This window comes from Hyaena hyaena, unplaced genomic scaffold, assembly GCF_003009895.1.
Source record: "Hyaena hyaena isolate Hyena2069 unplaced genomic scaffold, ASM300989v1 scaffold_302, whole genome shotgun sequence".
Classification (NCBI taxonomy): domain Eukaryota; kingdom Metazoa; phylum Chordata; class Mammalia; order Carnivora; family Hyaenidae; genus Hyaena; species Hyaena hyaena.
The window spans coordinates 625479-645978 of record NW_024080936.1 but is presented as its reverse complement, the minus strand read 5'-3'; the positions used below and the strand labels follow the sequence as shown (position 1 = coordinate 645978).

The following is a 20500-nucleotide window of genomic DNA, read 5'->3' as shown; positions in this document are numbered from 1 at the left end:
GGGCCCGACGACGGCCACGTCTGCGCGCAGAGGCCGCGGCCGCAGAAGCCCCGACGCTGTTTACCTCACCGCGGCATGTGCTGGCGGCAGCCCGCGCCCCTCCGAGCAATAACACGGCCCAGCCTCCACCGCCTCCCGCCGACCGAGCCCCACGCCCCCCAAAGCATGTGGGTGGGCCGCCCGCCGCCCGCCCCGCAGGTGCGCCATCCAAAGAGCAGCAAGGAGTCTGTTTTGAGACACAAAACCCAACAGGCCAAGGTTTCAAGTTTCCCAAGCTTTATTTATTGCCAAAAGATGGGGCAGCCCTCGCCTGCGGCCGAGTCGCCCCGCCCCGCCCCTCGGAGCTTCGTGCCGTCTGTGTACCATCCAGTGATGGAGTTTCTCGTTGTGTTTGTTTTCTGGTTGATTATAAATATTTACTGCACACTCTTGCTTAGTCCGGGTGTTCTCTGGGGACCCAGGAGCACAGAGACCTTGGGGAGAGGGCCAGGGCCCTGCGATCAGGCCCGTCCCTCGCTGCCCCACTGTGGAGCGGTGGGCCCTGGGGCTGAGCAGAGGGCCCTGGTGAGCGCTGGGGAGACGGGTCACCACTGAGAGGACTGAAGTCCGGTGGCCAAAGACCGATCCCCTCGGAGGCCCCGGGTCCCAGCACCTGACTACCCGCCAGCCGGCAAGGCCTGCAGAGCCCAGCCTGCCCCCCAGGGCTGTGAAGCCCACAAAAGGGCCACCCAACCCCCTTCCCAAACACCCTTCACAATCAGAGCTCAAATCCACCTGCTTTATTTTTTTCTTAGAAAAAGAAAAAGGAACCAACCAAACAACAACAGCAAGGCAGGCGCCCGGGCCCCGGGCGTGCTGGCTGACAGGCCTGCTCTCCACATCGGCTCCTGCTGTGGCCGCGCTTTGTCTGAACACGTCACTAGTGTGGGAAGCGCTAACGTGGAGCGGAGTAAAAAGTCAGGGGCGGGGCGAGGACCAGTAGTCTGAACGTAAAGTGCATGGCAAGGGCTTCCCACGGGGCCCGCGTGCTGGCTCTCCCCCTCCTCCCGACACCCGGGGAGGGGGCTCGGCGCAGGGCTGCAAAGTCAACGAGAGGTCGTGTCCACTGGCCACGAGGGGAAGGCCAGACCCCAGTCCCTGCTGTCCCCCAGCCATGACCGCAGTCGGCAAGGAGGGTGTGGTGGTGGCCTTTCTGGGCAGCAGACACGGGCCAGCAGTCGGCGGGAAGACTGAGGACCTGGGCTGTGACACCTGGCTGGGGCTCCATGAGACAGGCTGCAGACGGGAACAGATGGGTCACTCCTGGGCCAGCAAACACACTCTGTATCCCAGGAGACAGGGCCCTCCCTGGGGCCCGCTGATAGAGTGGGAAACTGAGGCCTGATCGCATGGAGCTGCCAGGCGTCCAGAGAGACCAGGGAAGGTTGCACTGATGTGAGGGGCCACCCTGTAGTTCACTCACTGCCCGGTGGGGTTAACCACCACCCTCCCCAGAGGAAGCCGGCCTCCCTAAGGAAGCAGTTCCCGACCTGCCTGGCTGGTTCTGATGCTGGCAGATAAGCACTGCAGGAGCGTTTGGGGAGGTGGCACCCCGGAAAAGGACACCCTGAGCAGACGATGGGACCTTCGGCACCCCCGGGGCCTGACTGCCCTCTACGTACACCATCGTGGACTGGGGCAGATGGAGTCAGGAAGAGAAAGTGGAGACCGAGCAGCCACCAGGATGACAGCCTGGTCCAAACCCAAGATGCGCCCCCCCGCCCCGTGCCTCCTACACCTCTGGGCCGAGTCCAGCATCAATCACCCAGGGCTGGCAGGACGGGCTGCCGCTGTGAGGGGCCCGCCTCCTGCTCACGGGAGCTGCTGCCCAACCCCCAGCCGGGGCTCTGGAGCAAGTGACCTCCTCTACCTCTGAGCCAGATCCTGGTGGCAGTGAACGCAGACAGAACAGCGAAGGGCAGAACTGGCCCCAGTCAGCAAATGGCTGCGCCCCGCCGCCTACGGGTCCCCGCAATGGCGTACCTGCAGGCGGCCACCCTCACTGCTGCTTGCAGGCCGACAGCCGGCGGATCTTGCTGCTGGCCGAGCAGGCCTTGCGGGTGGGGTTGGAGGCGGCGCTGGCCCGGCGCTCTGCCTTCGATCTGGTGCCCAGCTGTGCCGACTCCGTGCCATTCACGCACACGATTTTGGGCGGGCCCCGGCTCTGCCCGTTCTGACTAGCCTCCTCCTCTGGGACCTGTCCTAGGAGGGAGAGGGCAAGTGTGGGCTGATGGGGGTCCAAGACCAACACCCCCAGGGACCCCCCAGTCCCCAGGCTACATCCCCACCTGTCCGGGCCTAGGTCCTTTCGACCCAGCCGGGATCCTCCACCACCTGCCCTGCCTGCAGGGCCTCCATCCAACTAAAGGGAGCACTGGACCCGGGCTGGCCAGCCGGGGTGGGGGGGATCCAGCTCATGCTCACCTGCCTGCTCAGGTGTGAGCCGGGTGTGTGCACTCAGGTGGGCTTGAGTGCTCACCCTCCACCCCAGCACGTGATGAAGGGACCAAGGTCCTGGGGCACAGAGCCCTGGGCACAGGCTGTTTGCCTGTGAGGAGGCCACACCTGGCTGGGCTCAGGCCAGGTGTGCAACACACATCTCTCCCATGAATGCCAGCCCTGGCTCCCCATGCCGGGCCAGGGATGAAGAGATCAGAGCCGGGGGCCTATCAGTCCCTACTCTCCACCAGGCAGCACCAGCCCTCGCTGGCTTCCGGGGGCTATGGGCCCGGGGCGGCATGCCGGCCTGAACTCCTGCGCTCTGAGGTGGGGGAAGAGAAGGCAGGTAGGGGCTGGCCCACCTACCAGGGCCCATGTGCCTCATTCAGCGCATGAAAAATCAGCCTGCTGCCCACAGCTGGCCTCCAGCCCATCTCTTCCCCAACACAGAGCCCCCTCTAGGCCAAGAGGCCCGTTGCCAGACTCAGCAGCTTCTGGAACTTGCCATGACCAACTCCTATGCACACACAAAGCATCCTAGGTCAGAGCTCCTCACTGCTGACAGGCTCCTGCTAAGGAAAGCTCTCGGGGGTCAGGTGCCCTGATCTGATGGAGGAAGGACCATGGGTGGGGGGGCATCTCTGCACAGACGACCTGGAGCCCAGCTACCAGCACAGCAGCTGTGGCTGGGGAGGCGCACAGGGTCTGGCCTCCTTGCCCTCAAGGGACGAGGGCCTGGCCCGCAACCACCCATCTCCACTCCGGCCCAAGGTCCGGGACCCAGTTCTCAGGGTGAGCGGCATAGCCTCACAGCAGGGGACAGTCCAGGGAGACTGAGGCCAAGCAGCCAAGAGCCTTGGGCAGGAGCACCCCACTGGGACTGAAGTGGGGCGGGGTCGTGGCCCTAGCACAGCCCACTGCTGACCCACAGGCGGTCAGAGAAAATCCCACCAGTCCCGGAGCAGGACTGCGGTGCTTCTGACACAGACGACACCCCTGGCCGGACACCTGGCTCCAACCCTGGAGACCCGCCTTTGGATGTGCCCTCCCCTCCCTGTCAGGGGCAGCCCCTGGCCTCCCACACGGGCCACAGGGTACAGGGGGGCCAATATACGCTGTCGGTGGTCTGGCAAGGTTCTGCGGGTCGGGCAGGGTCCCCACTTGGGGTGCATGGGACAGAAGACTGGCTGCTGGCGAGGGTCCCTCACGAGTACCTGACACGATGCCCCCGGCGCGTCTGAGAGGTAGAGGGCCTCATCCCCTCCCCGCAGGACACAGATGCCCGGAAGGCCGGGGCTCCTGCAGCCAGGAGGTCACACACACGTCACCTCCTGGGATTAGGTCTCAGGACCCGGCAGGGGAATGACTGAGCCAAAGCCCACAGAAACTCGGGGTCCAGGAGGCACCGACTCGGAGACGACCCTGCAGCCAACAGCGACGGGCTGTCACAGACCCCCAAGCACACCCCCATGTGAGCGGGACACACGAACCCGCCACGCTCTGGCAGCAGCACAGCTTTGGGGTTTCCCCGGGGCCCCTACCCACCACACAGGTGCCTCCACACAACAGTTCTTTCTACACTACAAGCCTCACCCCTGGCAAATGAGCCAGGACAAAGGGTTGAGACAAGCATCACCCCCGTATACACAGCAGGCAAACCTTCACGACAGGCGCCCTCGAGGCCGGCCCCAGGACAGAACAGAGCTTTGTGCTGCGAGGGAGTGGGGTGGGGGCGCTGGGGCAGCAGCGCAGGCTCTCGGTGAGGGCGGCAGGGGGGCCCAGGCCTGGCCTCTACGGCACTGGGGGGGCCGTGCTACACTACGCCCCGAGCTGCTCTGTGCCCCCGGCCTCAGCTTCCTCTCCAGAAAGGTCTGAGCACTGGCTCCTCTGCGTGCCTCTCTCCTCTCTAAGCCCTGCCTCAGATGCTTCCTCGCCACCTGGGGAAGCAAGGCGACATTCATCAGGGTGGGTGGCCGGGCACCAGGAGGGCCACTGGACCCTCTGGGGCCGTCGGAGGGGCTTCCTCCCATCTGACCGCCCAGCAGGACATGGTGTGCACTCCCCAGAACACAGGCGGGTCCCCTCCGGGGACATGAGCCCTGCTACCGCGGGCAGGGGGACCCTGGGCCAGGCCGCCAGGCGGCCACACTCACCGGGCACCGTGAAATCCTGAGCGTAGATGATGTCGTCCTCGATATCGAACAGGTCCTCATCCCCATTGTCGTCCGCGCAGCCGTGCAGGTCCTCCAAGTAGGGCACCACGGTCATGCCCCGCCAGCGGTCCTTGCAGTCCGAGCTCGGTGGGATGGGCACAGGCTCCTCTGACGGCGGGTGCTTCTTCCGGAACCAGCTGTGGGAGTCATGGGTCAGGACGGCACGGGGGCTTGCCCTCCACACGGGGCACCTCCCGACCTCGGGCCCAGCCCTAAAAGCCAGCGGGGGAGTGTGGCCAGATAGCCCCAGACCCCCCACTCACCTCCACCACGCGCACCCCCAGACCCCCACTCACTCCCACCACGCGCACCCCCAGGTCCCCCCACCACCGCAGCTGGCCCCACACGGGACACTCACCTGTGCTGTCTGATCTGCTGTATGGAGAACCTCCTGGCTGGTTCGTACTCCAGCATCCCTGACAGGAGACCAGCAGAGCGTGGGGAATCAGCGCTGGGCATGCGGCCCCAGGCCCGCCCGGCATCAGCCTGTGCCCAGAGGACACCCTCAGGAGAAGGTGGTGCGGGCACGTGTGCGGGAGCCCGCGCTGAGTGCTCTAGGCACTCCACCCGGCCAGCCCCCCACAGGCCTGGCCCCCGACACGGGGCCAACGCGCAGTCCAGAACAGTGTGAACGCGAGGTGTGCACGGCCCTGGACCCCGGGAGGCCGCTGGGTAGAAAGCAGACACCGGGGCAGCCAGGGAGCAGAGGAGTCCCTTCACAGCGACCCAGAAACTGTCCACGTACTCGGGGAAGTCAAACACACAGGCCTGCGCTCTGCTGGTGCCCAGCCGACCAACGGCCGGTGACGCTGTGGTCAGCATTGCTAGCCAGGACCATACGGTCCCCGAGATGGCAGCCAGAGGGAACCAGTAGCCAGGAGGCCGATGAGAGCTGTGAGCCATGGATGTTAGGGATGTTCGCATAAGGGCCTGGCACTGGGGGGGCAAGTCCCACCCCAGAGCCTGCAGCTTCCAGTTCCACCTTCCACGGGGTGGGGGTGGGGGGGGTACGCAGCTCTGAGAGCTTGGGGAGGGCGGCTTTGTTCTCCAAACCATGTGGTGATTTGGAAAGCTGAAGGTGGATCCCAGGCCTCAGGGCCCGGGTGGTAGACACAGGAAGGCAACCACCCAGTCCTGGCTATGGGAAGAGCCTCCAGACTGAGTACCCCAGTGCAAAGGCCCTGAGGCAGGCCTGGCTGCAATGCAGAGGAATCAGCTGACCATGAGCCTGGGGCCACCTCACCCTTAGGGCAAACGCCTTGGAGGAGACAAGCGACAGGGCCGGAAGCCCCTGGCCATCTAACTAAACAGCCTGACAGGGCTATTTGGAGCACTGATAAAAGAAACATAACAGGCCAAGCAAAGAAAGCTTTGTTTAGAGAAAACATGAATCGGCCGGTGTCTGTCCAAGAGAAAGTGCCACCCCACCCTCTTCCATCTCAGCCGTGTCTACAATGATCTTCGGTGGAAGACAGCCTGGGGGGGGGGAGTAGGGGGAGAGGGCTGTGTTCTGGGCACACTGGATGACGGGGAGGGTGGATGTCACAACCCTCCCCCAGAGTGCCCCAGGGCTTCCAAGGAGCACTGGGGCGGGGGCTGGGGATGGGGGGGGGCAGCCAGGTCTGAGCAGCAGGCGGGCTGGGCCGCAGCACTTGCAGGAACGGGGCTGGGCTGCACGCTCAGCCGCCTTCAAAGGTCGTGGGATGGCTGCCTGCACAGGGCCCCGCAGAAAGTGGGGGGCAGCACAGGCTGCCCGGCACTGGGAATGCAGCCGCTGGAGCCCAGCATGCCCCGCCTCAGGCCACCTGAACGTGAACATAAGCACTAGCCTGCCTCGGTTACCAGGGACTCTGGCTCCGGAGCACATCCAGAGTGACGGGAACCTACCACTTCAGCTGAAGTCACGGGAGCTCTAGATCCTACTGAATGTTCAACCTGAGCCAAGCGTAAAGCCAGTGACGCGCCAGAGCATGAGGACACCAGGCAGAAACGGTCCCCAAGGCGCTATCTGGGTGACAAGCCTTAGGCACCACTCATACCTGCGGATGGTGCTCTGGGGGTGCCAGCCCATCACGCGCCGGGCCCAAACACAGGCTTCCTGGGACCTCGGGATGCCTGCTGTGGCTGCCCCAGCCCCTCAGGATGGGCCGCGCCCTGGCCAGGCCCGCTGCCGCGGGGGCACAGCGCCCCCTGCTGCCCAGCCTGGGACACGCAGCAGGAAGAGACCGGCAACAGGGCTGGGGGCCCAGAAGAGGGTGGCACCAAGGCCCAAGCAGGTCGTGGGGCCCAAGGAAGTCGGCTGTGCCCTCCTGGCCTCGGCCTCACAGGTCAACCTGGCAGCCACTCTCTACTAGCGGCCCATCCCTTGGGGGTGGTGGAAGACAAGCTGGGCACGTGGGGCGTGGGGCTGCAGAGACACGACCCAGCTCTCCAGAGGCCAGTGGTCTGTAGAAGCCCCCCAAGACCCCCGCCACCCGCTGGCAGCCCCTTCCCGACGCCTCCAGCCCCCCAGGTGCCGTCCCGAGGGCCTCACCTCTCAGCAAGTCCGAGAGCGGGGGGCCGCAGTCACCCGGGATGGTGTAGTCTCCCTTCCCGATGTTCTCAAACAACTTGTAGATGTTGTCCCCCTCGAATGGGTACAGGCCTGTCGTGATGTTATAGCTTCGCCCCCGAGGGGAAGGAGAGAGGCCCGGTCAGCGGGGGCTTCTCCTGCAGCCCCGGCCCGGGACCAGCCTGGCACAGGAGCCTGACAAACCCCCCTCAGCTGCGGGGCCCACAATGAGTGCAGGAATGCTCTGGATCAGGTGCCGGTGGTGGCTGCAGCCACGCTGAGAACACTGAAAACCGCCACACCGTGCACCCTGAGAGAGTGCATCTTACAGCGTACGAATTCTCTCTCAATAAGACCCAGGGGCGCCTGGGTGGCTCAGCTGGCTAAGCATCCCGCTGCTGATTTCGGCCCAGGTCGTGATCTCACAGTTCGGGGGATGGAGCCCTCCGTCAGGCTTTGCACTGACAGCGTGAGGCCTGTTTGGGACTCGCTGTTTATCTTTCTCTCTGCCCCTCTGCTCTCACTCTCTCAAATATAGATAAATGAATACTTAAGAAATAAAAATGAAACAAAACACACATGCCAGCCGGCAGCGGCCCTGCCAAGAGACAGGAGAGAAGGTTTTGGAAAGTTGGGGCCTGTCCTATGAGGCAGGCACAAGGCTGTGAGCGCCTGGGCTCCCACAGAACAGCGGAGCCCACCAGACGCTGCTGACGCAGAAGCACACAGGGAGGTGCCCTGAGGGACGGAGGAGTACAGCGGGGGGACACAGCAGCCGCCTCACTTCCCACCTGCCGTGTCTGAGGCTTCTCCACGATGACAGCAGAGTCAGGACAGAAACACTTGCTCCGAGACAACAGCTATGGCTGGGGTGCGAGCCGGTGCAGACACACCAGCACGGGCCCTCACAGCTGAGAGGAAGGCCGGTCCGTGTGCGCCCCCACACGGCTGACCTGAGGGTCCCACAAGGCGGGGGAGCAGTCCCCTCTGCTCCAACCCACAGGGGGCTCCTCATCTTGGCTCCAGTTTCTCAGGCTCTCTGGCCACCCAGCACAGCCCGGGACGGTGTGTGGGGGGGACACACTAAGAGGAGCAGTTCTAGAAGCCTGGAGCCCAAACAGGTCTGAGTCCTTGGTGGGCAAAGGAGGGGCCCCTGGCGGGGGGCGAAGCAAAGGGACTGAGGCCCATGGGCACTTACAGAGTGACCCCAGCCGACCAGATGTCCACCTTAAAGCCAGAGAAAGTGTCCAGGCCGTTGGCGATCTCGGGGGGCTGGAACGCTGGGGAGCCCTGGCTCGTCCGGCACGTGTCGTCCTCGGCAAAGGGGTGCAGGGCCTGGAGCAATGCCAGGCAGACCTCAGGGAGCAGCCCTGGCGGGTGCACCCCCACCCACACCACGAGGAGGCGCGCCTACCTCAGCCACGCCCAGGTCAGAGATCTTGAGGATGCCGCCGGTGGTGAGCAGCAGGTTGCCCGGCTTGATGTCCTTGTGCACAATGCCCTGGCTGTGCAGGTACTCCAGGCCGTCCACCAGCTGGCAGAAGTACCTGAGGGACACGACCTCCATGACCTGCCCACCCCACCGAGAGCTGTGATCCTGCCCCTCGGGTCCCCCTTGGCTGCAGGACTCGAGACAGCAGGCTACAGTTTGGGCATCACTGGGGCTGCACCAACAGAGCGATGACATGGCAGGTGGCCTAGCAGGGAACCAGAGGGACACTGGCCAATCTGAGCCCTTCCTGGTCCCTCCTGGGAAAGGCAAAGGAGGGCTCCCCGGCCGCCAGCTGCCGCCCCACCTCAGGCAGCCCTTCTGTATGCTCCCCATCAGCCCAAGGGCCGTGCTGCGTCCCCACAATCACTCTGCCTGGACATGACTGCATAGCCTCCCTGGAGGAGCCCTTGGGGCCAAGGACCCAGGCTCACTCTGCCAGCTCCCCTTCCCCTCATGCCGCAGGCATCAGCAGGGGACTGAGCAGTGCGACCCCCCACCCCCCAGGAGGGCCAGCTGACCTGGGGCAGGGCGGGTCATTGTCAGGGGCTTTTCAAGGACCAGGAGGTCCCAAAGTCTGAGGCGGGGAGCATGTCAGGGCAGGCAGATACACGGAGAAGCCGCTGCCCATAGCCAGGGGGCTGCAAACCAGGCCCCTGAAGCTGAGCTTTAAAACACACAGAAGCATCCGTTTCACTGACGACCAGAAAACCTCGTCTGAACACGGGCCTAGGCCCTCCAAACCCTGGGGCCGGTGTGGCTGCGCCCACGGGAGGGATGGGGAAGCACGGGCCAGCAGCAAGCACTCACCCGTGGGCCTGGCACACGGGGAGCCGCCTCTCAGGCACGCTGTCCAGCATCTCCTGCATGCCGCACACGCAGTACTCCATCACCATATACGTGCGGGGCTAAGGAATCTGGGCGCCGGCAGAGACCCCCCAGCCCAGGTGAGCACCCCCGGGGACGGACAGGCAGATGCTCATGGGGAGCATGTGGGGTAGAAGACCCCAACGGCATCTGCTGACTGTGTTACAAAGGCACGCAGGCGTGCCCCCCAGACCACAGGGAAGCCCAGAGACACCACGCAGCCTGTGGGCCGTCACTGCCCCTCCGCTGACCTTCTCGGGGTCAACGTGGGTGAGCTGTCTGGGCTCAGTCCCCTGGGCCCACAAGAAGCTCTCGACACCCTGAGGGGCTCCTGCCTCACCCCTGGCCCTGCAGGAGGTGAGGAGACAAAGGCTGCAGGGCAGGAGGAGGGGCAGGTGGGGCGAAGGGGAGGGAAGCCTGGGGGTAGCCAGGCCAGGTTGGAGGCGGCTGTGTCTCAGGCCAGCAGGAGAGGTCAAGGCCTCCGGCCACGTCTCCACCAGAGATGGCCCTGAGAGCACCATGCTGGAGACGCTGGAAAGCCTGTCACTCTGTGCCCAGCAAGTCAGTGACAGGCGCCTATGTGGAAAGACATCAGCCCTCGGCTACCCTGGGGCCCCCACAAGCTGCCCCTAGAGTTGGAGCCTGTGGGGGCCACACCACCCTGAAGACACAGGCCCATCCCCAGAGAGAAAAGGGCAGAGCCACGGACACTCCCAGTGGAGCGCTCCTGCACAATGACACTCCCCACCCCACCTTCGACCCCAAACAGAGCAGCCAGGAAGGGGAAGGTGCAGCCTGAATGCCAGAGGCAAGGAGAGCACCCTCCATGAGGCCCCTGAACTTAGGAGTGAGGCCTATGACCCCCAAAACGCAGGGTCACCTAAATCCAGCACTCCCACCCTGGGGCACAGGACACAGAGAAGGCCCAGCATCCACACAAGCAAAGGTCCAAAGACACTTTGGGAACCTGGCAGGTGGCACTGGCCAGACAAGGCCGCCCAGGGCTGGTGCTGCCGCAGCAGCTCCTGGGTGTGCCAGCCCACCTTCTGGAGTCACCAAGGACCAGGTTCTGGATCCGGGTCTGAAGACACCGCCCCAAATCCTACTAATCTACCCCCCACCCCCCCCACCACCCTGCCCACGGCCCTGACCCAGCGCTCGCAGAGCAGCCCGGCTGCCAGAAGGATATATTTTCTGCTTCTCTTCGTTGTACAACACGTCCACCAGCTGGATGACGTTTCTGTGCCGTAATCTCCTGAGAAGCTGGATTTCCCTGCGGGTACAAAGCAGAGGCGTCAGCAGACCGGCCAGCTAGGACGGTAGGTGCCGCGCCAGCTCAGAACACCACCTGCTCAGAACACCACCGGGGAGAGAGAGCTTGCCCTCAGGGCGTCCTGCGGAGCGCACCCACCCTGTGCAGGACCGGGGGCTCGGTTAACACAGCAGGGCCAGGCTATGCCCGTTCTCCCTGCATCCCTTCTGTGCCTCTCCGTGGGGACGAAGCCCCGGGAGGGTGCCACGGCTGGACCGTGACCACGGGCACCCCCTGCTCTCCCTGGCGCCCCGCAGCCCCACAGAAGGACAGAGCGCCCAAGAGACCTCCGCTGCTCCCGTCCGGGCGGGGCCCATCCAGAGCGCACGCCATGGCCCACCCGGCCCCATGCACGCCCCCCAGCCCGTGCCCAGCGCTGGCGCTCTGCTGATGGCCTTCGGCCACCTCGTCTCCCCAGGGTCTGAACAGGGCCGGGGGGCGGGGGGGCTCATAGCCGGCAGCTGTGGGGCGAACGGCCAGCAGCCCCTCAGGAAGCTGCAGGTCGACAGCTGAACCGACTGTACCCGTGAGAGCCGAAAACACGTCCACACAGAAGCCTGGAAACCTCCAAGCTGGAACAACCCCAGTGTCCACCGAAGGTCGAGCAGACACGGACAATGTGTCCCCCACGCACACGCACCTCACGCAAGTGCATCCACCGTGCACGCGCACAAATTAACATGTCCACTGCGCACGTACACAGACAACCGTGTCCACCGCGCATGCGCACGCCCACGGACGACCGTGTCCACCGCGCACACGCACATCCCTCGGCCACAGGCAGGAGGCGGACGGACCCTGAACACATGACGCTCAGGGAGGGAACCAGACGCGAGAGGCCACGCGGGGTGCGAGTCCACGTGCGTGACGCGTCCAGAACAGGCTCCTCCACGGGCGGGAGGGGGCTCGTGGGGGCGGGGGGGGGGTGATGACTGATTGGGATGGGGTTGCTTTAGGGCGTGACAAACTAGGTAAGGGTGTGGCGGCGGTTGCACATCCCCACGAATACATTAAATGCCACCAAACTGTAGAGTGGTGAGTAGTACTTCGGTGAAGGTTTGCGGGAAGTCCTCAGCAGAAGCTCCAGCATGGCCGAGAGAGCCCATCCTCCCCACAGACTCAGGCCCGGCCGCCTCCTCCAGGGGGCCTCCTCCGGCAACCAGCCCTCCATGTCCCTGACACCCCCCTCCCCAGTGCAGGCCCTCTGCGGTGCAATGCCTGGAACCACCCAGGGCCCTGGAAACAGTGTGTGCGCACAGCCCCGCACCCCAGACCAGAGACCCCAGACCCAGAGGCCATCAACGCACAGAACAAAGCACAGGTCTGCCGTCACTTCTCCCACAAACTCACCAACCAAAGCCCGTTCCCACTCCCCAGCCCCCTAGCAGAGGGTTCCAGGCACAGTGAAATTTCTACCCTTGTTTTCCCCATCGGCACTGCTGACATTCTGGGCAGGTCACTCTTGGTGGGGAAGTCCTGGACACTAGTTCCGTAGCATCCCCACACCCCCAACCCCTGACAGCCACAGACGTCCCCAAACATGGCCCACTGTCCTCTGGAGGCCAGGTGGTGTCGGTGAGGGATGAACGATGGTCCCCTGCTGTAAAGGATCAAGGTCCGTGATGGGTGGGAACAGACCCTCAGGCCACCCCCAGTCCCGCTCTGAGCCCCTCCAGACAAGCACAGGACGTCCTGGAACTCAGGCCCCATCTTCCTCCCATGCCCCTTCCCCCCCCCCAACCATGCCACTGCCCTGCCTGCCCCAGCCCTGCTCCCTGTGGGACTCTCCACCTACTGGCCCATCACCCTCCATTTGTACCCAACAGGCACAGGGTGGCCGCAAACACCCATTTATGGGGGGTGGCTGACCATCAGCCCCACCCCACCCCCAGCAGCCTCTGGAGTCATGGCCAGGTGCTGCCTGGATGCCTATCAAGGGGTCGACAGCCCAGGTGGATTCAGCAAAGGTGTAGGAGTGAGACAGCCCCAGAAGAGAAGGGCGCATGTGCAGGCCGGGAGCTAAGCTAGCAAGCCCTGCACGCCCAGTGGGGACCGACGGGGTCAGCCACAGAGACAGACTCCGACTCCTCCAAGCTCCAGCTTCCTGAGACCGCGCCCAGGACCGGGAACAGGCAGCACAGCCCACGGCACCGGAACGCCATTGTGCCCCATGTCGGGACAGCTCCGGTCAACGGACTGCAGCCTGGGGAGTCCAGTGCCTCCTCGACCCGTCTGTGCCACCCTCCCGGCCCTGGCAACTTGCTCAGGCCCCTCTTCACCCAAAGAGATCACTTCAGGTACCTGCAACACAACTAAAATGCACGTGTTAACGGGGGGCCTGGCTGGATCAGTCGGTGGAGCGTGTGACCCTGGATCTCAGGGTTGTGAGTTCGAGCCCCACATCGGGTGTGGAGCCTACTTAAAAATCTAGAAATAAAATAAAGATAAAATGCACGCATGGAGACCAGGGGGGCTCTCTTTCCTCCAGCTGAATGGGGGCACCTGTGGGGCCGAGGGGGAGCAGGACCACAGGGTCTGGCGAGCTCCATGCAGACGCCGGTGGGCGGAGCCTGGGACCACAGTGCTGACCCCACGCTGCCAGTCACAGGGCCCCGAGAAAGCCCACCGGGGTCCTCAGCACGAGGAAGGCAAGCCCACAGCCCTGCGTCCTCCTCCATGCCTCCCCCTCTACCCCCCACATTCATCCTTTGCGAGACGATAACAGCACAAACCCGAATCCAAACTACAGGACAGCACCCTTGCCTCTGCAGTGAAACAGCTCAACAGTCCTCCGAAATACGAAAAGTTTGTTCTTTTTTTTTTTTTTTTTTTTTTTTTTTTTTTTTTTTTTTTTTTTTTTTTTTTTTTTTTTTTTTTATTTATTTATTTATTTCTAGGAGAGAGAGAGAGACAGCGTGAGCAGGGGAGGGTCAGAGAGAGAGGGAGTCACAGACTGAAACAGGCTCCAGGCTCTGAGCTGGCAGTCAGCACAGAGCCCGACACGGGGCTTGAACCCACGAACCGTGAGATCATGACCCAAGCGAAAGTCGGACGCTTAACCGACTAAGCCACCCAGGCGCCCCGAAAAGTTTGTTCTTAAAAAAGAAAAAAAAAAAAAAGTCCACGCTCTGACGTAACCAGGAGGCCCCACCGTGGGTGTGATGGGCGGTCCACTTGTTTATTTGATTCACTGTGATCAGAGCACCATGAGCGAGCACTCGAGTTGCCTTATCTCTACCAGGAAAGGACGGACACAATGTCAGACCCCAGCAGGGGGGGGCAGCTGCCCGCACACCGCAGGCCAGAGCTTCGGGCGAGTGCAGGAGGGCACATCGAGCCCTCTGCTCAGGAATCACCTCTGTACTTTCAGTGTCCCCTACGGGTTACATTTTGGGTCCAAACACAAGGAAAAACAATGTGTAATGAGAAAGGAAAGGCGAGGCGCTCAGCCCAGAGCAGGAAGTGGAGGCAGAGGAAGTGGTGCCTTCCGGCCCGCCACCCCCCAACAAGCTCAGTGCCTGTGGTCACAACCTCCACCCCTGGCTGCTGCCTGGGACCTGCCCAGGGTTGCTCCCCAACCAAAGTGGACGCTTAGCCGACCTGTTGATTAACTAGAGGAAAAGCTGAATGACGGTCATAAAGTCATCCAAGCTTACAGAGAAGTTGCTGCCTTCACGGTCAGGTCGGCCCAAAACAAAACAAACAGCGACAGACACCGGCCTGCTGCCCTGAGAAGCACCGGCTCCACGAGGCCCAGAGCGAGGCCGCGCCAGCCGAAGAGCGACCTGCATGTCACTCCCTTTCAGACAAGGAAGGGGCCACCGGGCTCCCGAGAGGCAGACGAGAGGCCATGGCAGAGCTGGCAGAGGGACACCGAGCAAAATCCTGTCACCTCAGCCCCTCTGCTGATGCTTCTGAACGGTGTCCCAGAAGGGAGACTAAAACAAGGGAGGTTGCGCAGAGAACAGTGCACACGCGTCCACAACAGCACGACTCACAGGAGGCATCAAGTGGGTACGTCCTGAAGACCCCACTGGCAGGTAAACACGACGTGGTGGATCCGTGCAAGCGCACGCCCACAGATGACAGTGTCCACCACGCACGTCCCTCAGGTGCATCCACCGCACACACGCACGCCCCTCAGCAGTGAGGCGCCCACCCCCGCCGCCCCGCGGACGGACCCCGAACACACGACGCTCAGGGAGGGAACCAGACACGAGAAGCCACGCGGGGTGTGAGTCCACGTGTGTGAAACGTGCAGAACAGGCCCATCCGCGGACAGGAAGGGGCTCACAGGAGGGGCGGGGGAAGGGGTGGAGGTGACGGCTGATGGGGATGGGGTTGCTTTTGGAGAGATGGAACCTTCCCCAGTTGTGCAGCGTTGAGAGTTCATAATCCGTGTAAGTACTAAATGCCACCGAATCACGTTATCACCATAAATGCGGTATGTGAGTTCCGTATCGATAAAGTCTTTAAAAGAATAAACTGCAGTTCAGTCACATGGCAGATCTGGAATAAGGGGCGCCTCCGCCAGCGTCCCGTGTGCTCCGAGGCCTAGCTCCCTACCTACAGCCCCGAGCTCACACACTTCGCAATGAGCCCGAGCCAGGGAAGGAGTGGACATCCAGGAGGGTGCCAGGATGGTCACCGAGAGCTGCAGCGGACGACCACGCCCTCCTGCTGCCACCTCTGGCACCCAGCCAGCCCGGGCTCCCGATACCGGGTGGGGCACCCTGTGAAGGCCGCCTGGGACAAGAACAGGACCCGACAAAGTCCAGGTCTCTGATCCTAACACACTACAATCCCAACCGTTCACCACCCAGATCCAACTATCTGCCGATCACCACGAGGCAGCCCCAGCCTGGAGCCCGGCACCCGCGTACGGAGCCACTGCCGCACCAGGTGCCGAAACTCGCAGATGGAGCATATGGCTGGACCAGACCGACTGGGGAGGCTGGGGGACCCGCAGTATGGACACAGCTTATCAGAAGCACACACGCACCTTTGACCCCAAAACTCCACATGTGGTGACGTGCCCTTCAAGCACCCTTGCGCTTATCAAGGCATGTGGCAAAAGGTAATTCATCAACAGAGCCACCAGCACAAGGCGGGTGGGACCCGGTGTGGAGCCCGGCCGCCCCAACAAGACCACATGGAGACCCGGCAGCCGGGAGGGGTCCAAGGACCACGGCTTGCGGGGCAACAATGACCGCCCCAGACTTTTTTTTTTTAATTTCTGAGAGAGAGAGAGAGACAGCATGAGCGGGGGAGGGTCAGAGAGAGAGAGGGAGACACAGAATCTGAAGCAGCTCCAGGCTGTGAGCTGTCAGCACAGAGCCCGACGTGGGGCTCGAACCCATGAACCGTGTGATCATGACTTGAGCCGAAGTCGGACGCTTAACCGACTGAGCCCCCAGGCGCCCCAGTGACTGCCCCGGACCTTACATGCCAACTTCACCTGCCAGTAAGCAGCAAGCGACTTTTACGTTCCTAAAGAACTGGTGGAAAAAAAGCCCACAAAGAACATTGTATGATGCACCCAACTCTGAAAAAGGAGTTGCAGCGTCGGTCGTGACCGTGGGCACAGCCGTTCAGTGGTGCACCTGCTGCCCGCGGCTGCCTGCCCACTGCTCCAGCACGGATGCTTGCGGCCCGGGAGACAGCCATGCCAAAACGGGACGGATGTGCAGTCTTGTCTACACCTGCACAAAACCCCACTAGCAGGACACACGCCAGCGGATCGCCTCGCCTGTCCCTGGAGAGGGAGGGAGGGAGACCCCACCAAATACCCTCTTCCCAGCTTTTATGGGCTCAATCTAGGTGATTCTACTGCCTTTTAGAAAAACAATACCACTTTTTTCCCTAAAAACAATGGAGGTGTATAAAAAGTGCTTGGACAGGTTTAAAAACCACAAAAAAAGACTTGAAGGAAATGCAGCAAAATGAGATCACAAGTGACTCTTTTTTTTTCTTGATGCTTTCTGAAACTTTCTCACTCTGTAACAAGAACACGCTGGATTTTACAAGCGAGAAGGGAGAGGGGCAGTGCAGACCGAGGCGGTCTTCCTGGGAGGGAGCCACACGACAGGAGGGAAATCCCGGGCTGTCCCCCCCCCACCTTCATCACAGACGTCATTCTTTAAGAAAAAAAGCTTCTGATCCAAGTTGGGACTCCAGAGGCTTGTCTGGACAGTTCCGGGCACTTCACTTGGAGGAAAGCTATTGGGGTTTATTAAGCCTCTCAAAGACAAAGGAGCCTTTTTTCCTCCGCAGCCGGCTGGCAGCAAGGCCGGCCAAGGAGCACAGACCTCCCCCTGCAAGGACACCCCTTTCCTTCCCCTGAGAGCCAGGCCCCGAGCTGCTGAAATGGACACTGGCTGGCACAGGGCCCTGCAACTGGGACACCTTACACTAAGGGCCAAGCCAGCTGGGGACCCCCAACCACTCCACCTCCCTGGCCTTGGTTTCCCCTCAGGTTCTTCTGACGGACACCTCGGGACCAGGCCCCTTGCAGCCCCAACACCACGTACCCACGTGTCTCCACAAGCGCCTGGGGCCCTGGCTGACCGTCAAGAGCACGGAGACTGGGAGGCCGGGGCTCAGCACCCCCCAGTCAAGTTCTGGTTCGTGTCTCCCACAAGTACAAGGGAGCTCTCAGAGGCGGTAAAACGCCCTCTAACTTGACCTTGGGTGTGTGCGTTTGTCAGGACTCACACTGCATCTGGCCTCTACACCTATCCTGTGCCTCAGCAGGGCAGGCACTCGCCCACAGTCCCAGCAGGGGGCCAGAGTCCTGGGGCCTCAAAACTCTGCTCCCACCGGGGGCCCCAGGACACTCGGCAGGGTGGGCATGGGGGACTCTTGCCGCAGATCAGCTGGTGCCGGAACCCAGCGCAGGCCCCTGAGTGAGACCATGGGAACCTCAGGGCGCTGCTCCCAGGAGCCTGGGGCCACAGCAGCACGGGGCCCAGTGGCCAGCCGCAGAGCTCCTCCGCGGGCCCGTGCCACCTCCAACCAGGAGCTCAGCCACGCGCCCTGAGACGTGCCAGGGGGCGAGAGGGGAGGCAGCAGGACGAAGATGGACCCTGGACATCGGGAGAGGGGCTGTGCCAGGGGCAGGGTCCAAGAAGCAGGAGAGAGCACGCCCCACAGGAGAGAGCAGCCTGAGGCCGTACAATCCCGGGTGCTTCTATCCTGACGAGAAAACGTGACCTAGAAGGCGGCAGTTGAGTGGGATTTCTGACTCTGGGTTGAGGGGTCGCTTGGACCTCACGAGGGTGCCGGTCAGCCCCCCGCCTCAGTCTCCCCCAGCCCGCAGGTGGCCCTCATCCAACACTATGTCACAGGTAAGAGACGGGCGCAGAGAACTGATCGACGGGCCCTAGAGCACCCGGCCATCCCAGGCCGGGGCATGAAGACGGGAACGAGGCCTCATGCAAGCGCGGCCCGCCCTGCCCCCGGACCACGCCGCCAACCGACCAGCAGGGGCACCGACACAGGAGCCCGTCCAGTCTGCATTCTCCGGCCCATCCACAATTTCAGCATCCCCGGACCTGGGCCGGCCAGAGCGAATGAACCCAGCTCAGCTCCTGGGTGAGAGCAGGCGGGGCCGGGAAAGGGGAGGTGAATCGGGTAGGGGAGCAGCGCTTTATAGCACGGGCCTGGGGGGAGGGCCGACACCCTGACGTCCAAGGTCCTCGGTCAGTCCTGCCACCTGGCCCACTAGATAACCCCCTTCTTGGAAACTGGAGGCTGGGAGGAGCAGTGCCCAGGCAGGGTGGAGTCCCAGTGGGTGGCAGCGGAAAGGACGGGCACGCCCTCCTGATCCAGCAAGAGGGATGGAGACACGGCCCCCACCATCTGCGGGGACCCTCCTGCGTGCAGACTGGAGACCTCTGCAAGGCCCAGGTGCTGACGGGCGCCCAGGAAAGTCTGGGTAAAAAGTTTGCCAGGACACGAGCTGATTGATTCCTCTCCCAGGGAGTCACCTGGGCCTGCAGTCACGGATGTGTCCAGGGTCACATCCCAACTGAGCAAGAAAGGGCTAAGTTACCCCCTGCTGACCGATAAGCCAGTGCAAACAATTATTTTTGGCCACCGCAGGGCTCCCCTCCAACAGGATAAACAAGTCGCGCTTCGCCTGGCCCTAGTAACAGCTGCACGCTGCGCAGAAAACCTGCTGGTGGCGGCCAGAGCCGTTCAGGAACACAGATTCTCAGGGCCAAATAAACATTGGCTGGTTCCACTGGGCACCTAAATTCTTTGGACAGCTGGGAAGGGGGGGGGGCCGCGCCCCCCTCCAAAAAAGGCTTTGCCACCGCATCCGAAGAAACGGGACACCCAGCTGCAACAAGACGGCCTGACTTCGTGAGAGCAATGAGGCAGGTTTCCAGCGACACTCTCCCTGGCAAGAAGGACACGAGAGCCTGCTGGCCACCTCGGCGTTTGAAGGAAACGGGGAAGGGAAGGAAAAGGGGGGGAAGGAAAGAAGAAAGGGAAGGACGGAAGATGACCAACCTTGCTGGCTGGCCGCTCGCTGACCCAGGAAGCCCACACTTACTTCTTGACGTTGGCCTCCCCATTGGGGATCCTTCGCAACTTCTTCTTCTTGAGGATTTTGACGGCTCTCCTGCATAGCGTCTCTGAGTCCAGCACCTCCTTCACCTTGCCGTAGGACCCCTCCCCCAGCAGGTCCCCCATCAAGTACTTGCCGATGAGCTTGGCCCGCTTGCGACGTGGCTGGTAGATGACCTCCGTGGAGTCGATGCGGTGGATGAACGTGTCCATCCCCACGGACATCAGCTCCCCCTCCGTAAACATGCCCAGCTGCTGCGGGTCGGCCACATCCATCCTGCGCTCTGGCGGGCGTCCCTTATCTTCCTTATCTACTCCCCCCGATGAGCGGTTCTTCCTTTTGTCCCTCGAAAGTTCCCTTCTCCAAGGAAAAAAAAAAAAACAAAAACCCCCAAAAAACCAAAATACAACAAAAACGCAAAGAAAAAAAAAAGGAAACCCTTTCTTCGAAAAGAAACGATTGTACTAGTCGTGAGTTCAAGAGGCGCGCCTGGCCCAGAACCCCGGCACCCGCGGGTGCGGAGGGTCGCAAGTCTGGGTGCCTGCCCGCCTCGCAGCTCCGGGTCGGGCCGGCGCGTCCACAGGGGCCCTCAGGAGGCCGGTGGGGCTTCCAAGTGCTAGGTCATCCTCCAGGGACTTTAGACCCTCGGACAAACACCGTTGCGGCCAAACCAAGTCTTCTTCGGGACGGGCATTACCAGGGGGCCGTGGCGCGCGCCCAGAGAGGGCCCCGCGGCGGCCGGCCGGCCCCAGGGCCCCAGGCTGGGCAGCCGAGCTTCGCTGGGGGCCGGGCGCGCTGTTGGGGGCGGCTCCCCGCAGGGCCCGTCGTCCCAGGGGCCCGAGGTTGCGGCAGGTGCCTGTCCGGAAGGCGCGGGGGGTACCGAGGTCCGCCCCCGCCAGCCCCCGGCGCGCGTCGGGGGGCCTGGGGGCTGCCCGGGGCCCTCCCGCCGCGGCGAGCAACTTCCGTTGGAGCCGGCCGCCGCCGGGGCGCCCCCACACCGGCCTGGGACCCCGGA

General features: G+C 62.8%; 1 protein-coding gene across 5 annotated transcripts; it reads right to left on the bottom strand.

The window, feature by feature from the left end:
- Positions 1-254: 254 nt before the first annotated feature.
- Positions 255-20500, bottom strand: STK11 (serine/threonine kinase 11). 5 transcript variants are annotated; one of them, XR_005531064.1, is made up of 11 exons: positions 19471-20495; positions 10788-10871; positions 9542-9631; positions 8657-8789; positions 8441-8577; positions 7225-7352; positions 5050-5107; positions 4632-4828; positions 2023-2241; positions 1530-1672; positions 255-1275 (listed from the first exon to the last, which is right to left on the bottom strand). XR_005531064.1 is itself a non-coding variant. In XM_039248190.1 (10 exons), the coding sequence occupies exons 1-9, from the start codon at positions 19758-19760 to the stop codon at positions 2039-2041; spliced, it is 1320 nt and encodes a 439-aa protein (XP_039104121.1). In that variant the 5' UTR covers positions 19761-20458; the 3' UTR covers positions 255-1275; positions 2023-2038. The 5 variants fall into 5 exon arrangements, 3 of the variants coding, with proteins under 3 accessions (XP_039104121.1, XP_039104123.1, XP_039104122.1); XR_005531065.1 differs by lacking the exon at positions 1530-1672 and having other exon boundaries at positions 255-571; positions 815-1275; positions 19471-20458; XM_039248190.1 differs by lacking the exon at positions 1530-1672 and having other exon boundaries at positions 19471-20458.

Coding starts and splice junctions, on each gene's coding strand:
- STK11 (XM_039248190.1), bottom strand. CDS start 19,760: ATGGATGTGGCCGACCCGCAGCAGCTGGGCATGTTTACGGAGGGGGAG. Junction 8,790..9,541: donor CCCGTGTGCCAGGCCCACGG/GTGAGTGCTTGC, acceptor CGTGTCCCTCAG/GTACTTCTGCCAGCTGGTGG. Junction 7,353..8,440: donor TGGTCGGCTGGGGTCACTCT/GTAAGTGCCCAT, acceptor TCGGGGGCGAAG/CTATAACATCACGACAGGCC.